Here is an 18638-nt window from a genome sequence, read left to right on the forward strand (position 1 = left end):
GGGGTACAGAGCTGGGTGTGGTGGTACACACTTTTAATCCCAGCACTCACAAGGCAGGAGCAGGCGGATCTCTATGAGTCTGAGGTCAGTCTGGTCTACAAGGTGAGTCCAGGACAGGCAGGGCTCTGGTACTTATCAGAGTAATAACCCTATCTCGAGAAAACAAAGGAGGGTGGGGATGTATAGATCTAAACAGAATTCTCAACAGAGGACTGTGTAATGGCTGAGACTCTGGGATTCCATCTTAACACTGCCAGAATGGTTAAGATCAAAACCTCAAGTGACAGCTCCTGCTGGGGAGGCTGGGGAGCAGGCGGAGCGTCCCTCCATTGCTGGTGGGAGCGCAGACTCGCACAATCACTTTGGCAGTTTCTCAGAAAACTGAGAACAGTTCTACCTCAAGAGCCAGCTATACCACTCCTGGGCATACACCCAAAGTACCCCACAAGGGCACTTGCTCCACTATGTTTACAGAAGCTTTATTTGCAGTAGACAGAAACTGGAAACAACCCAGATGTCCCTCGACTGAAGAATGGATAAAGAAAGTGTGGTTCACGCACACAGTGGGGTACCACTCAGCTATTAAAAACAAGGACATCATGAATTTTGCGGGCAAATGGATAGAACTAGAAAATATTATCCTGAGTGAGGTAATCTACACCCCAAAAGACAACATGGTATATGTTTTCTTATAAGTGGATATTAGCCATAAAGTAAAGAATAACTGTGCTACAATCCACAGAGTCAAAGGTAAGTAACAAAGAGGATTCAGGGGGGACGGACATGTGAATCTCACTGAGAAGGGGAAATGGAATAGACATTGTGGGGGGATGATCTGATAGGGTGGAGTGGGGATGGGAACTGGAGGGATCAGGTGGAGAGAGGAGAAGAGTACTGGGAGAAACGACTGGAACGAGGGTTGGGGAGAGAGCATCTCTAGTTAGAAACCTAGGGCAACAGACACCTCCAGGAATCTATGATGGTGACCCTAGCTAAGACTAGCAATGGGGGGTATGGAGCCTGAAGTGGCCATCTCCTGTAATCAGGCAAGACTTCCAATAGAGTGACTGGGACACCAAGCCAACCAAAAACCCCTCCACCTACAACTTGGCCTGCCTATATGTGTAGGGATGGAGATGGAGCAGGAACGGACAATGTCTGGTCCAGCCTGAGACCCATGCCATGAGAGGGAGCCTACCCATGACACTGTGCTATACTTGCAGACAGGACCTAGCATAGCCATCATCAGAGAGGCTTCACCAGCACCTGATAGAGACAGATGCAGAGACAGACCCACAGCCGAACATTAAGTGGAGCTGGTGAAATCCTGGGTAAGACAGGGAGGAAGAACTGGAGCCAGAGAGATCAAGGACACTGCAAGAAACCCTACAGAATCAACTAACCTGGGCCAGAGGGCTCACAGAGAACTACCAACCAAAGAGCATTTGTGGCCTGACCTAGGTCCTTTGCACATACAGTATACGTGTGTAGCATGGTCCTTGTGTGGGACTCCTAACAGAGGAAGCGGGGCTATCTCTGACTCTGCTGCCTGCCTGTGGGACCTCTTCCCCCTACCGGGCTATCCCAACCAGAGAAGGTAGGCCTAGTCTTACTGTAAAGATACGCCAAGGCTGGGTGACATCCACGGAAGGTCTCCTCTTTTCTGAAGTGAAAGGGAGGAGGAATGGAGGAGAGGGGGACATGGGTGGTCAGGGCTGGGAGGAGAGGAAGGAGGGGAACTGTGGCAGGGATGTAAAATAAATAAAAAAGAAAAGAGCTTTACAGGGGGATAGTGGTGCATGCCTTTAATCCCAGCACTTGCGGGCAGAGGCAGGGGAAGCTCTGTGAGTTCAAGGACTCAAACAGAGTGAGTTTCAGAACAGCTAAGACTACACAAAAATACCCTGTCTTAACCCACCTCTAAAAGGGAATTAATTTTTTTTTCTTGCTTAGACATTCCCAGGTGGGGCCAGCAAGATGGCTTGCGTGCACACGTACATACACGTCCACACAAATATAATAACAGCAGTAGCAGTAGCAGTAGCAGTAGCAGTAGCAGTAGCAATAGCAGTAGCAGCAGCAGCAGCAGCAGCAGCAGCAGCAGCAGCAGCAGTAGTAGTAATAGCAATAAATCGCTAACTGGAACCAGGTTGATTCAATGCTTGTAGTCCCAGTACTCAGGAGGCAGAGGCAGAAGGACTATGAAGTCAAGGCTATCCTTGGCTACAAAACAAGCAAGAGGCCAGCCTGGGCTACATGAGACCCGTCTCACCACTACCTCTTATTATGTTTTAGGCAAACTTTGAAGTTCTGCTATGGCCTCCCACACTCTATGCCTTCTCTTTCTATCTGTTCTTGAGACAGTCTCACCATGTAGCTCTGGCTGTCCTGAACTCAAGTCTGTAGACCAGGCTGCTCTTGAACACACTGAGATCTGCCTGCCTCTGTCTCCTGAGTGTAGGGCACCACTACACCCTACATCTCTATGCCCAGAACTAGTCCTTCTAAACGCTCTAGGCTTGTCCGCCCACTCTCCCTCCCACCTGATCACATCCTGCTCCATCTCAGTGGGCCAGCATCTCAGTGGGCCAGCATCTCAGTGGGCCAGCATCTCAGTGGGCCAGCATCTCAGTGGGCCAGCATCTCCGTGGGCCAGCATCTCAGTGGGCCATCTCTGTGGGCCAGCATCTCAGTGGGCCAGCATCTCAGTGGGCCAGCATCTCAGTGGGCCAGCATCTCAGTGGGCCATCTCAGTGGGCCAGCATCTCAGTGGGCCAGCATCTCAGTGGGCCAGCATCTCAGTGGGCCAGCATCTCAGTGGGCCAGCATCTCAGTGGGCCATCTCAGTGGGCCAGCATCTCAGTGGGCCAGCATCTCAGTGGGCCATCTCGGTGGGCCAGCCCCTGTGCTGTCAGGCCCTCACACTTCCTCTGGGAGCCACACCACCTAGTCTGGGTTAGGAGCACCCAGAGACTCTGGCACCTTTTCATTTCTAGCACAAAGCAACAATTATTTTTGAGACAGCATCTCATGTAGTCCAGGATAGCCTTAAACTTGCTTTACAAGCAAGGAGAACCATAAACTCGGACTCTTCCTGCTTCCATCTTCCAAGTGGTGGGATCACAGCCGTGTGTCTCAACACAGAGTTCTGTCAGTGGCAGTTCTGGGGATCAAACTCAGCACTCCATGCATGTTGGCAAACACTCCAGCAACTGAGGTGCACCCCCAGGCCACAAAGCCTCAGTCAGAATAAACCCATTTCTTTTTTCTTTTTTGACGTGGTTTCTCTGTGTAGCCTGAGCCCTGGCTGTCCTAAACCTCACTCTATAGACTGGGATGGCCTAGAAGTCAGAGATCCACCTGTCTTTGTCTCCACCACACCCGGCCCGGCCCCCGTTTTCTTTTTTAAACTTTTTTTAAAAATTACATTTTAATTTGTTTATTCGGTGGGGGTAGTTTGTGGGTCCTGGGAGTCAAACTAACTTAGGTTGCCAGGCCTGCTGGGAAGTACCTCTGCCCACTGAGCCATCTCCTTGGCCCTCGGAACTTTTTCTTTAAAATTAAAATCACTTTAGTGTGTGTGTGTGTGGTGGGGAGGCAGTTTGTAGGAGCTGATTTCCTCCTTCTGCTTTATGGAGCTCCGGATGTTGAGCTCTAGTGCTCGGTTCAGCAGCGGGGGTGGGGTGGGGTGGGGGGGTGGGGTGGGGTGGGGGGGTGGGGAGGTGTCTGTAACCACTAAGCTGCACTGCCGCTCAGAGCCTAGGACGAGCATAGGGACCTGTTTCACACTCTCTACCACGCTGCAGCAGATTTTCCTGATCCAGCTCCAGTGCAAGCGCCTGGCACCCCCGTCCCTTACTTTTCTCACTTCAAGGGTGGGTATACAGCATGCTGGTGAAGGTCTACGATCGATTGCAGCACTCAAGAGGCTGAGATGGGAGCCCCTCAAGTTGGAAACCAGCCTGGGTTACATAACAACGCCCTGTCTAAAAGAAAAAAAGATAAAGAAAAAGAAACAAAATTGCAGCCGGGCAGTGCTGGCTCACGCCTTTAACCCCAGCTCCTGGGGGAGGCAGAGGCTGGTGGATCGTGGGTTCCAGTTCAGCCTGGTCTATGTACGGAGTGAGTTCCTAGGCAGCCAGGGGTACGAGAAGAAACCCTGTCTCAAACAAAAAAGGGAGAGAGGGCAAAAACGGGCAAAACCAGGCACTTGATGCCACTGTGAAACTGTTTTTAAGGAGAACTCTGAAAGGCAGAGTCCTTCTCCAACACCAGCAACTGATGAAACAGATTCTTGTCACAGATTTACAGAGTGCACAGGCCAAGAACAACTCTGCTAAAAACAGGTGTTGTGAGAGTCTATCCTTCAAGCTCCTACCATCTTGGAGTGTTTAGCTGCACCCCCTTTGCAAAAGGACAACCCGAGAGGGGCTTGCTGACTCTTTCCAACCCCTCTCAGAGGGCTGGGGAGGGTCCCAAGACCCTCACCCTAGTAGCCAGTCTCTGTCTACCACCTGATGTATTCCGAGCCTTGGGGAAGCTAGTGGGGAAGGCTCTAGACAGAGTCTGTGAGGTAAGGGCCGTCCTCACGTCTGCTGGGTGAGGCTTTTCAGTTGAGGTCTGTTGGGGGAAGAGCTCCCATTCCAGAGTAACCTCTCCCCATGCTCTATAAATGAAATTACTCCCACAGAGTGACCTTTGGTGGAGCTGGCCCTCAGTTTTTCATTGGCACCTTAGAAGGGGTTCGTGTTGTTTGTCTCCTCCACAAAGGAATCCTAGCAACAGGCGGGCGCAGGCAATGAACAATTGTCAAAGGGAAAAATCATATATAATAATGGCTATGCCATATTCCATTACCTGTTTTCTCGGACAACAACATAAACAATTACTGTTGCTAAGCATCACCACTTGGATATCAACGATGCTGAAAGCCTGGGCCACTCACAGCAGGCCTGGGCCACTCAGAATATAAGCCAGTGAGAGTAAGGAGGACACCCAGCCTTGAACATGGCACCATCCTCACCGTGTTTTTGGAGAATCTCCTGAAGGTCTGGCTTGGAGGCTGTCTCCACGGGGCTTTCCCCATCTGCACTTCCTTCGGTGCCTTCTTCTGGGGTAGGGGAGGAGCCCACTGAGAGAACTTGAGGCTTGCTTTCCAAATCCTGAGCCTCTGGCTTAAGGAAAGCAGCTGGACCATCGATGCCTAGGAGCCCAGAAAGAGAGACAGGGTGAAAGTTAACCAGAATTTAGCCGGGTGGTTTGGGGGATGTGCTCATACGGCTACCCAGCCAGCTCCGTTCTCCTCCTTAACGTCACAAGCACGTTTGTCGGGACAAGGACTGGTTCTATTGACAGCCTTGGCTATTCAAACTGTACTTCAGAAGCTAGGACTGAGACCAAGAGGTTGGGGGAGGGGCTCAGTGCCAGAGAGAATTTTCATGCATTTGGAGAATTTTGAGAATTCATTCATTCATTCATTCATTCACTTCAGAGAGTACAATCCATTTTGCATCAAATCAATAGTTCTAGGGTGGGCTTAAACCTGAAAGCATCTCCCATGTTTTTTTATTTTCTTCCAAAGCCCCAGAATTGACTACAGAGATTATGAAGGTACTTAGGAAGAATGCTAACACTAACTCCCCCGTGTAGCACCGCCACATCCTCCCGCCTTATCTGGGGTGCGTGAAAGCTGTTCTGAAGTCAGAGTGGCACCGTCTAAATACACACCATGTAGGATGACATCGCTGCACGGCGTCTGAGGGTCCACCAAAGGCGTGTGCTCCTCACTCCCTCTTGGCTTTAATCTTCGCAGCCTGGCTTCTGGGTTTGGCTGTACCATGAGTGGCTCAAGGCGCTTCTTTCTCTGCTTCTTCTCCAGCAGTGCCCTCTAGAGAGAAAATTCGTCATTACAACCCTGAGGCCTACCCTAGACTGTTTATTCTAGAACCCCCCAACCCCACTCCCACTAACCCTCCTAAATACTACTGTGAACCATTTTTTTCTCACAAGAAATGGAGACACGGGGTTGGGGATTTAGCTCAGTGGTAGAGCGCTTGCCTAGCAAGCACAGGGCCCTGGGTTCGGTTCCCAGCTCCGAAAAAAAGAAAAGAAAAAAGAAAAAAAAAAAAGAAATGGAAACACTCAGGCTGGGTGCGGTGACACACGCCTTTGATCCTGGTACTTGGGATGCTAGGACGACACAGAGAAATCTTTTACACCTGTGGTGTGGCGGGGACGCTCAGGAAGGTCTTCTTTTCTGAGATGGGTCTTCCTATGTATTCTAGACTGATTTTCAACTAGTGACCTGACCTGTTCTCCCAAATCCTGGGATTTCAGGGATGCACCTCCACGGCCAACCTCAGTTTTCCACTCTTGTTCGACTTACAAAATTCAAAATCAAATGACCTTGGCAGAGGTGAGAAGAAAGAAAAGGCACCCAGGATTCTGAGCAGAGAACAATGGAGTCCGTGGGTAAAAGCAAGACGAAGGGCCAGGGGGTGGGGCGGAACATTTGCTTTGTGTTCTAGTTACTGTTGCGGTGCTAAACACCAGGACCAAAGGCAACCTCTCCAGGAAAGACTTAGTTTCCACTTACAGTCAAGTCAGGACAGGAAACTGGGGACAAAAGCTAAACAGAGCAGAGGCCGTGGAGGAAGGCAGTTTACTGGCTTGTTCCTCGTGGCTGGCTCAGTTTTCTCTTATATACGCAGGCCCAGCATCCCAAGCAGGGCACCACCCATAATAGGCTGGATCTTTTCACACTAATCATCAATCAAGAACCTCTCTACGCCCCCAGGCTTGCCTACGGTCCAACCTGCTGGGAGCCATCTCTCAATTGAGATTCCCTCTTCTGCTCAGATGACTCCAGCTTGTGTTGTTAAAAACCAACCTACACACCCTGTGTGAGAAAGCTGTGGTTACAGCGGTGGGGACTCTGAGTTTGGGGCCGCTCATTTAGTCTCAGCTACTCGGAAGGCTGAAGCAGGAGGATATCTTGATCTCAGGAGCTCATGCCCAGATTGGGTAGCAAGATAAAGTTAAGTGCCTCCAAACCAAACCAAACCAAACCAAACCAGTAGCAAGACAAAGAAAGCAAGAAAGTCAGGCAAAAAAAAAAAAAAAAAAAAAAATGAAGAGTTAAGAGAAAAAGGTTCCAGTATAACAGTAAGGAAAGCTCTGTCACATATACTATTTTTAAGTTATATTTGATTTGTGCATAAATGTTTTTCCCGAATGTATGTATGTATGTATGTATGTATGTATGTATGTATGTATACATGCATGCATGCGCTCCAGTGCATGCCTGGTGCCCACAGAGTTCAGAAGAGGGAGTCAGATCTGGAACTAGAATTTCAGAGAGTCAGGGCTATACAGCGAGACCCTGGTTTGCTTGTTTAAGTTATGGACAGTTTAGCACTGTTAGTTACTAGGGAGACAGAAACCGAGCTGCACCCACTGAGATGTTAGAAGTCAACCCTAAGTGCTTGAAGACAGAAGCCTCCTCCCACACCTGGGAACTGTACTGTACCATCCATACTGTACTCAGTCCTTTAGAAATCAGGGTGATTTAAGCTTATAGAGAGCAAGCAAAAGCTCTAAGCAAACGCTACACCATTTCTTTGTTAGAGACAGGGTCTTGCTATGTAGCTGAGGCTGGCTTTGAACCTGTGGTCATCCTACCTCTGCCTCCTCAGGGCTGGTATTACAGGCATGCACTGGAATGCTCCACTAACCTTTGGTCATTTTTAAAGATTCTAGGGGAATCCCAGGTAAGGTCAGAGGAGTCACAACTGTTGGGCCGAGAGACTGCAATACTGTCCTGTTTGACAGCCATGATAAGGTCCTTGCTGACCTCCAGGGTGCAGGGTCATCTCATCTTCAATGGCTCCTCCTCTGTGCTTTGCATGTGACCTGTTCTTTCTCTGCAGTCGCCACCCTCCCACCGCTGAGCTCTGGTGCTCGCTGGTGACTAAGGCAACTCTACAGATCAGCCCACCCCTCTGGCCTTTCCCCAGGTCTGTGTTGGAGTAGATTAAGAGTTCACCATTTTCTTCAAGAGTCCCCCAGCTAAACTCACCTGTCATTTATATGATTACTAAATGTTTTTGACAAATGTTAAACAAACAAAACAAAACAAAAAAACAGCTAGGCAGTGGTGGCGTACACCTTTAATCCCAGCATCTGGGAGGCAGAGGCAGGTGAATCTCTATGAGTCTGAGTCCAGCCTGGTCCACAGAGTGAGCTCCAGGACAGCCAAGGCCATAACAGAGAAACCCTGTCTCGAAAAACAAAGAAAACAGACACAAAGTGCCTGATTATTACAGTCCGTTCGTTATTAAGTAACACTGCTCATCCATCCTTCCCTTCACTCAAACATGTAATGAGAGATTGTTGTATGTCTCTAGGTTAGGGAATTATGATAAAGTGATTATCAAAGATATACTTAGTGGGAGCCAGGCTTAGTGGCCATATCTTTACTCCCAGTATTTGGGAGATAAGGCAGGCAGGCAAGGCAGATCTCTATGAGTTCAAGGCCAGCCTGGTCAACATAGTGAGTTCAAGGACAGCCAAGACTACAGAGAGAGAGAGAGAGAGAGAGAGAGAGAGAGAGAGAGAGAGAGAGAGAGTTTCAAAATACACACACACACACACACACACACACACACACACAGTAAAATAAGTAGGGTGGGGGACAGAGAGATGGCTCAACGGGTACTTGCCATGCAAGCCTGATCTAAGCTCAGATGCCCAGAAGCCACATGAGTTCAACTGCAGTAGCTTAAGTGTAATAACCCGCGGGTGTCCGCCCATATGGGGAGATAGGAGGCAGGACAGGGGACTCTGCAGAAGCTCCAGCCAATGCATGGAGATGCTTGTGCCAACCTCAGCCCTGTCTCAAGCAGGCTGGACAGGTGAGGACTGAGACCCACAGGCTGTCCTATGATTTCTCACAGAGGAACAAACACACATCCATAGAAACCTGGTATGAAATACCACAGTGCCCCATAAACATGTAGTTATTATGTGTCAGTCACAAATGAACGTGTCTCTTATAATCTGCCCTTGGTTCTTACTCCATAGTTACTGCAGTAAAGGAAACAAACACAGCTAGCCAGGGTAGAACATGCCTGAGATCCCAGCACTGGGGAGGCTGGAGTCAGCCTGGGCTAGGATGAGACCCTGCCTAAAAACCCAACCCCTTTACACATCAAAAATAAATAAGGAGCTGGAGCAGGGGTTGTGCACACCTTAATCCCAGCACTGGGGACCCAGAGGCAGGCCAGTCTCTGTAGTTCAAGGCCAGCCAGTCAATCCCCCACCCCAAGAAACTCGGCTGATTCCCTTGTTGCTTCTCTGTCGCACTGTGATGTAACTGAGGGGGCTGCTAGTTCTACGTCCCCTGGATATAAGCTGCGGTCATTTGGGAAGGGGGAGTCTCAACTGAGAAAAGGCCTTTCTTTAAGATTATGTTTAGGCAGGTGCACCTTCTACCAGCTGTGAGTGTGGTCACGGTGCTTATCCTAGCGATCGAAAACTAAGACAGAGGCCCTCACCAGATACCAAACGGACGAAGCTGTCAAATCTTGCACTTCAGTGTCTAAAACTGTGAGCTAAGTAAGTTTATTTTTAAAAACGATGTGCCCAGGCTCAGGTATTTTGTTATAGCAACAAGAGGCAGGCCAAATGCAACTTTTATTTCCTCATTTATTATCATTTTTTTTCTTTTTTCTTTTTTTCGGAGCTGGGGACCGAACCTAGGGCCTTGCGCTTGCTAGGCAAGTGCTCTACCGCTGAGCTAAATCCCCAACCCCATCATTTTTATTTTTGGGTTATTGAGTTATGGTTTCCCTATGATGTTGGGGGTTGGACTGTTATTGTGTATACAAATGCTATAAATTCTGAACCCCCGAATCTGGTTGCTGTCCAGACAAGAGCATCCTCACATACACTGGCCTTTGCTGTGTAAAACTTACTCCTCAATTTAAAGGGCTAGAGCCTGTGATTGGGCAGGAGAGAAAGAAAGGCGAAACTTGAGAACTGAGTGAGGGGTCTGGAGAGAGACCACAGGAGGTGGGGGGGGGGGTTGGAGAGAGGAGGAGGCCACCATGAGTCTGGATGGATGATGAGCATGTGGCCAGGAGAAGTGCACCCTGTACCGAGGACAGGCCAATGAAACAAAAGCAGCCCAGGGGAGACTCAAACAGCAAGTAACAAGGGACATATGGTTTGGATATAGGTGAGCATAGCATAGAACCTGCCCGATCTAGGCTTATAGCTTGCAAATAAAATACCAGGGTTTTTTGTCTTTCATATGAGCTAGCTAGAATAAATAATTCTTTTGTACTACGTTGCTCAGAGTAGCCTTGAACTCCTAGGAAGCTGTCTCAGCCTGTCTAGTGTTGGGATTCCCAGTTAGCGCTACCACGCCCAGCTACAGCATCCTTCTAAGCCTAAGCGTATAGGAGCCAGGAGATTGTCACTGAATACTAATAGAGGCAGTGTACTGCTGCCATCTTCAAACCACTCTGGTCTTGCCACAGCCTGGAGCTTTGGCCCAGCGACTACTAAGCTCGCACACTATTTAACGAGTGACCATGAGTGATCCTGCCCTTCTAGTCCTGTGAGTCCCTGTTGGGACTTCAGCACCAGTCTGTGCAGCCCTCCAGGAGCCCCTGCTCACCTGATTGTCCAGCTTCAGTTGCCGAAGTCTCAGGGTCTCATCTTCAAAGGCACTGTTTCAAAAACAACAAAAAAGAAAGCACATAAAGGTAATTGTTCTGAAAGCCTGCCTGTTCTTTCTTTTTTTTTTTTTTTCATTTATTTGTTCCCATGGGCTAATCGACTCTGCTTAGAGGAAGTGTCCATTCCCAGGTATTGCCTACATTCACACAAGGGCATACCTACTACCACAGCGGCCCGCCCACTACCACAGAGGCCCGCCTATTACCACACAGACTCTAGGGGCCCCGAGGAAATCCGAGTCTACAAAGGCTAAGAAAAAGAAGCTAACACAAACCCATGCTAACGAGATTTTTCTTCTTCTCTCTGCTTCCTGCTTGTTTTGTGCTGGGGTGGTACCCAGGCCTTGGGCCTGCTAAGCCTGTGCACTGAGCCCCATTCAGCTCTTTTTGTTTAACACTCATTGTGTTCCAAAACCACCTGGCCTAGGCGTTGTGTGCATGCCTTGTTCTGTTGATTCCTTAAAGCGACCCTCTGAATCGGGCCCCATTTTTCATCCTGAAGATGAAGAAACAGAGACTCAGCGGGTGAGTCATGCCTTTGTCTAACAGCTAGAGCCTAAACTGAACCTAAAAATCAGGGTGTTTTACTTTTCTGGAGCTACTTCTAAGAAACAGAATCTGGGTGTCACAGCTCCCAGCCTTGTCTTGCTTCCCTGCGATCTGGGCAAGGTACTTAAGTTACTCTTTCCGTCGACACTATGGCCACTCTTCCTGTCGCCACCATGGCCACTCATGGCAGCTCACACTGGCAATACCAGTATTGGGGTTGGGGGTGGGGTAGCTAGGAGAACTGCCTTGACTTTGAGGATAGCCACGGGCTTCTCCGTCTCTCGAAAATCAATAGGGTCGGGTATTAATAATATCTGTTCTGCAGAGAAGTACTAAGGAGCACACAGACTGACACCATTGGACGCCAAAAGAGGCGGAGTTACAGGTGGTTGTGAACCACTAGGTGGGTGCTGGAAACTGAACTCAGGTCCTTTTGAAGAGCAGCCAGAGCTCTTACCTCTAAACTAGCCCTCCAGGCTCCCTTTCTTTTTAAAGATTTATTTATTTATTATATATAAGTACACTGTAGCTATCTTCGGATACACCAGAAGAGGGCATCAGATCTCTTTACAGATGGTTGTGAGCCACCATGTGGTTGCTGGGAATTGAACTCATGACCTCTGGAAGAGCAGTCGGGTGAGCCATCTCTCCAGCCCCCAGGCTCCCTTTCAATCCATCTGTCCATCCGTCCATCTGTCCATCCGTCTATCTAACCTATCATCTACTGTTCTGAAAAGGTAGTGATAGGGATTAAACCCAGGGCCTTGAGCAGGTTAAGCAAGTAATCTCTCACTGAGCTACACTCCCAAATCTGAGACAGACTTCTTGTTAGAAACAAACAAATGGCCAGGCCCTGGTGGAGGTGGCAGCTCATACCCAGCACTGGACAGGCAGAGGCAGGCAGATCTCTGTAAGTTTGAGGCCAGCCTGGTCTGCAGAGTGAGTTCCAGGACAGCCAGGATTACACAGGAAGACCCTGTCTCAAAGACAAAACTGGCTACTGGTATAGCTAGGTGGTAGAGTGCTTCGTATGTGAGGCCATGGAACTAAACAAAGGAACAAACAAGAAAACCAAGGAACACCTAGAATGGCAGCCCCTCCTCCCAGCTGCAGCCCACTCCTGGTTCCCTGTGGGGTCCCTGCATGTCTCCTGAGATAGACTTACGCGCTCTTGAAACCTAGTGCATTAACACAGGGCCACAGTGTTGGTATCCAGTGGGGATTAGCGTAGACTTGCAAAGATGGTGTCTAAAATGACTGAGACAAAGAAAGGAGGGAGGGGAGGGGAGGGAGAGAAGGAAGGAAGGAAGGAAGGGAGGGAGGAAGGAAGGGAGGAAGGAGCGAGCTCATGAATAGTATGTGGGAAGGGTAGCCTCGGGAAAAGGCTCTGACCACAGCTTAGCTTCCAACAGCCGCTGCAGCCCTGCTTTGGCTCAGCACGTTCACCCTGCCTCAGTACTAAACCCAAAGTGTGATGCTTTCTGGCACGGATAGAGAGACTGCCCCTCTCTCTCCTCACCACACACCTCCCCAGGGCTGGACCCTCAGTAACACTACATTCTGACTGAACACCACTCAAGTCTTCCACAAGCATTCCTTTCAGGGCCTCTGACAGTCAGCACGCTGGGGGTGTCTTCCAAGGCGCATCCAGACGCCACTAAATTCCTCCCAGCAAGCCTGGGCAAGCTGAGCAGAGATCTAAATAACAGGGTTTCATAGATGCTATAGTCTAGTCAACACCAACACAATAGCCAGAGGAGCTCGGATGTGGCTTGGTGGCAGGGCGCTTGTCAGACATTCACATGGCCCTGGGTTTGATCCTCAGCACTACCAAAAAAAAAAAAAAAAAGAGCAAACTAACTGAAATTCTCATTTAGCAGACACTAAAATGTGTGGGGGCCACCTCTCCAGCCCCCAACCCCCACAGCTTCCACAATGGTTTGTTTTTTATCTTTCTCTTTCCAGTTCCATCCATAAAGACTCTGCTCTCACGGGCCTATCACTTCCCCAAAGCCCCATGTCCCGACACCACCTCTTAGCTAATTTGACTCACTATGGTGGAAGGATATGGGACGAACACCTTCAGGCCACAGGACTTCCCAGAAGATGGCAGGTTACTGAACCACTCAATAACCTGGAACAACGTCCATCTCCTGGCAAGTTCCCTGAGTCCGCTGATGATCAAACGACTGCTCCACCAGAGGAGGATGCTGAGGGAAGAAGCTCTTGGCTGCATTTGCCAAGGATGTGGAGGCTTAGCAAAGCCACCCTGCAGGGAGGGAACAAGATAAGGCCTGCAAAAAGAGAAGGAGTGAGACAGGGCCAAGGCTTGCTTTCTCGGGAGTGACCAGGGCAAACACTTCCTTTGCTGGCACCCGACCATCGGAAACGCTGCCTGTTGGTCTCAGACATTACGGCGAGGAAGAAATGACTTACCCTGGCTACCAAATGCAAGAAATACACCAGGGCGAAGGGGCTGTGACAGAGCTTAGCAGAGATAAATGATTTGCTGTGTGACAAGGAGTATTGGGAGATGTTTTGGGAAAGGCAGGAGGAAAGGTTCGCCTCAAGACGACAGCTTTAATACTGTTAAAAATTACTCATGACATTTCTCTGTTTTGTGAGGGGTGGCATGCAGAGGCAGAAGGATCTCTGTGAGTTAGAGGTCAACCAAGTTCCAGGCCAGCCAGGACTATAGAGAGACCCAGTCTCAAGAAGAAAGAAGGAAATGCAATAGAAGCACATGAATTCACACAGTAGCCTACATCCCAGCACGCTAAGAAGCATTCTATAAATTTATCGTGCAAGGCCAGCCTCGGATATACTGTGCTCTATCTTGGGGAGGGGACTTGATTGTTCTGTACCAAGTTTCTGTGACCATCAACCAACACATCCGGAAGATACCCGACCTACCTGAGCAATCAGACTCCCTTGTCTGTGATTTTGATATCGGATCTCGGGGATCCAGTTTAGTCTGGGCTCTCTGAGGGCATTGAGACACCTCTCAGTGAGACCACGTGGTTCTACAATCATTAAGCAGCAAATGCAGGATACAAGAGACGGGCGGGCGTTCTGGTCCTGCTCTGTACTCTCAACTACCACACTAAAATATGCACTAAAGGTGACTGTTTGTACTACCGTAGGAACCAAGATACCAAAATACCAAGTCACCTGTAAGTAACTGATACCGGCAGAGACCAGCGGTAAGATGAGCATGAGTGGAAGTCTGAAGAAAAGGGACACTTTAGGAAAGTAGATACAGCTCGTGTGTGTGTGTGTGTGTGTGTGTGTGTGTGTGTGCGCGCGCGTGTGTGTGTTATGTGCATCCATGCATATACAGGTGTATGAACTTGAGCACGTGCATGTGGAAGCCAGAGCAGTCTGCTGGGTGTCAGGAGCAGTCTGCTGCTTCTCTGAAGAAGAGAGGAAAAGAGAGAGAGAAAGAGATAAAGTCCTGGGGCTGGGGATTTAGCTCAGTGGTAGAGCGCTTACCTAGGAAGCGCAAGGCCCTGGGTTCGGTCCCCAGCTCCGGAAAAAAAAAGAACCAAAAAAAAAAAAAAAAAAAAGAGAGAGAGAGATAAAGTCCTGCCTCCCAGGCAGAGTCAAGGCAGGTCAAGGTCTGTTGGCAGATTTTCCGGCCTGCTGAGGCCTGGTCCGATAAGAGGTTCAAGGAGAGGGGCTGAAGATTCGATTGACCTTGGTGGAAGAACAGGGATGGGGACAAACATCGTCCGCGTGTATTTCAGCAAACTGTTTCTGTTAACTTGTGGCTTTGCTTCTCACAGTACTGTATTATTAGGAAGCGATGAGAAATACACTCGCTGCTGGCACGGTGATGGCCTGCAGCCCTCCCATACCTGTCTCCTGGATCTTTTTTCTATCCTATAGTCATCCTCACTCCCTCCTCAGAGAACTGTCCGACTTCGTAACTGGGTGTCCTGTTCTATGACTCTCTTGCCTTATTTCCTCCAGTCATTGTCTCCTTCTGAACTTTGCAACTATGCTGGCATCCAGCAAGCTCCAGCAATTCTCCTATCTCCTTTCTGTATGGCTTTCAAGATGTAGGTATGTGCCTGGCTACTTGCAGACTTTTACATGTGCGCCAGGGGATTTGAACTCAGGTCCCCAAGCTTGAGCAGCAAGCACTCTTATCCACAGAGCCATCTCTCCGAGCTTCAGAATCTGGACTCCCTGCGGCAGCTGTCCGCTCTCCACAGTCAGACAGAAGCTGGTGGGCATCTTCTCAGCCAGCCACCTGAATCTCTAGCAAACAGATTCCCAGGCACTTGGTTTCTTACTCCCCGAAGTGAGCTCCTTTTGTGGGCAGACTGAACAATCAGACGTATCAAAGAACTAGAGTACACCGACACATTCCTTTCCTGTAGATGGCTGAGGAATAGCCCAAGGGCAGGATCCTCTGAAATCTGTAAGAAGAGGCCTCATCTCTGCTGCTTTGGCCTGAATCTCCTCCTCAGAGTCTGACTAACTGCCGTCTTTCTGTCCATCCATGGCATTAATAACTCAAAGGTGGGCAGCACCACTCCTGGCGATAATAAACCTTTTATCCCCAGCAGTCCGTCTTAGTGTTGCTCTTGATCCTACACCCTGTAAATCTTTCCAGACACGACTCTAAATTTTCCTAATAATTCCTTCTTAACGTCTGAAATTTCCCATAGGTTTTTTTCAAGCTGATGCACCAAATGCTTTGTGTGTTTCCAACCACGGATACATATTCTGTTATGTGGTGATCTCCTACGCCCGCTGCCAAAGAATTCTGTCATACAGTACGTGAGATCCTCCGGGATATGTTTAGAAAAGAATAACTTATTAAACAACGCGTGGCTAGTTTTCATTAACTTACGCTTATGACCAACATCTGTAAACCTGACCACGAGTGAACTGACAGGACAAGCAGATGAGGCTGTCAGAAAGCATAATTTAGGTGTTACACTAAGGAACACACAAACAAAGCAAAGGAAGCTTGGCAAGGCGATTTTCTTTTTGTAAAAAGGGTGTGTGTGCAAGCAATCAGCCAGCAACCACACCAGGTCAAGCTCGCCAGCCTTCCATCCCTGATGCAGTTATGGTGACTATGCCTCATCCCGTTGGTGGGAGCTTGACTGAATGCGCTTGGCCTACAGGGGGTGGCACTGGTGAAAGGTGTGGCCTTGCTGGAGGAAGTACGGCACTGTGGGACTGTGGGGGTGGGCTTTCAGAGACCCTCCCCCTAGCTGCTTCCAAGACAGTCTTCCAAGATGTACAACTCTCAGCTTCTCCTGCACCATGCCTGCCTGGATGCTGCCATGCTTCCTGCCATGATGATGATGGACTGAACCTCTGGAATTGTAAGCCAGCCCCAATTAAATGTTCTAAGAGTAGCCTTGGTCATGGTGTCTCTTCACCCAGGAAGCAGGAACAGAAGCAGCAATGGAAGACAAGGGGGAAAGAAAGCCAACGGAGGAGAAATTCCTTTTCAGATACAGCCCTGGTCTTTGTTTCTTCTGTAATTCTTTCAAATATCAACAACATTCTGAACGTCACACCTTGCTAAGGGGAATAAGACAACAAAAGGTCAAACACAAAAGGCCTGTCGGTCAGGTCCCCAGTCTATGGACACAGACTCCTGGATCTGAACTAAAGAAGCCTACAACGAGGCAGCAACTGAAGCAGGGCCTCCTGTAAGGTTCTCGGGGAGTTGGCACAGAGAAACAACCAACCAAGAGCAAGCCAGTATAAATAACCATGCCTGCTTCCTGCAGCCTCCACATTGAGACTAAACACCACATACTTCCTTGTAAATTGTTCTCTTACTGATGGGGGAAAAACCAGCAACTAAACTCATGGATAAACTAGAAAAGGCAAATCAATGTATTGAACATGCGATCTGCCTTCCCTAACCACAGTCGAAGCCAGTCTCCTCCAACAGTCATGCTGCCTCTCAACGTGCAGGCAGTCCAGGCTTTCTTCTCCCAAGGTCCTCGCCAGGATGCTAGACACACGGAACAATGTTATTTTTATTTTCCGAGTTGTACTACATTTTGTATGTATGTATATTTGGGCATGCATGCCACGGTGGTCAGACAACAGTGTCCAGTGCCCACATGGCAGCTCCTAACCACCTATAGCACCAGTTCTAGGAGGTTTGATGACCCCTTCTGGACTCCCAGGGCATCAGGCACAAACATGGTACATAGACACACAGACATACATGCAGGCAAAACACTCATACACATAACAAAAGTAAATAAATCTTTTTAATATTTTTTAATTAATACTTTTATTTAACATTGTTAAAATATTTGTAATCAATCACTAACTGGCACATGTTCCGTCTATCACACACACACGCATGCACACACGCACACAGTAAAAGTCTCTCACACAGATGTACTTACAAGTCCGGCTAGTATTACATACCTGTGATAGGAGTACTTGGAGGCTGAGGCAGGAGGATATGACAGTTCAAAGCTATCTGGGACTACATAGCAAGACCTTGTTGCAAAAATAACAAACAAACAAACAAACAAATCAATGCTTTTTAACATGAACAATACTGGAAACGTTGCTGCACTGGCTAGAAATCTACAACTCATGCTACTATTGCCATTAAGGACAATGAACATCACGATATGCTTAAGAAGAGCTCTGAGGGCTGGAGAGATGCCTCAGCAGTTAAGAGCACTTGCTATTTTTACACAGGACCCAGGTTCAGTTCCCAGCATCCACACGATGGCTCACAATCATCTGTTATCCCCGTTCCAGGGGACCCCATGCCCTCTCCTGTATCCACCAGTCACTCACATGGCACACAGACATATACGCATGCAAAAATTCATATGCATAAAATAAAAATAAACATTTTCTAAAAGGACTCTGGGGCTCTGCTGAGGGAGTAGGGGTGGCTGGTGCCAGCACAGGAGCCTGGGTGCCCAGGCTCCTCCCCACCCCATCAGTACTGTTTACATGTGTTTACGCTACAGCTGTGGCATCCGGAGAAACAGTCCGCACTTCTCTGGGAATTCTTGTTTTCACTACGACAGACCAACTTCCAAAACAAAGCTCTGTCAAGCCCTCTGCTGACTCGCACAGCAATTAGAGAGATACCTGGACTGCTCAAAAGAAAAGCACAATTCAAAAGGAGCTCAAAAAAGCAGGACTTTCTATACTCTGCCTTGCTAGAAGGTACATGGTGTGCAGAACATAGATGATGTTTAAGTCACAAATTTCCTAAATGAAAGAAAGCAGAGGGTGAGTGAGAGAGACAGACAGACAGACAGACAAAGAGTAAAGAAGGGAGAGGAAGGGACGAAGGGAGAAGGTGAGAGAACAAAGGAACGAATGAATGAG

At 48.7% G+C, this 18638-nt stretch overlaps 1 protein-coding gene across 3 annotated transcripts in view; it reads right to left on the bottom strand.

Moving 5' to 3' along the window:
- Tulp3 (TUB like protein 3) overlaps positions 1 to 18638 on the bottom strand; it is a 41656-nt gene that overhangs the window by 11662 nt on the left and 11356 nt on the right. For all 3 annotated transcript variants that reach the window (NM_001400921.1, XM_087659335.1, XM_087659336.1), the window contains exons 2-4: positions 10682 to 10733; positions 5728 to 5887; positions 5024 to 5203 (exon numbers count right to left, since the gene is read on the bottom strand). In NM_001400921.1, the coding sequence (NP_001387850.1) occupies positions 5024 to 5203; positions 5728 to 5887; positions 10682 to 10733 (392 nt within the window). The remainder of the gene's footprint in view (positions 1 to 5023; positions 5204 to 5727; positions 5888 to 10681; positions 10734 to 18638) is intronic.

This window comes from Rattus norvegicus, chromosome 4 (genome assembly GCF_021556685.1).
Source record: "Rattus norvegicus strain SHRSP/BbbUtx chromosome 4, alternate assembly SHRSP_T2T, whole genome shotgun sequence".
NCBI lineage: Eukaryota > Metazoa > Chordata > Mammalia > Rodentia > Muridae > Rattus > Rattus norvegicus.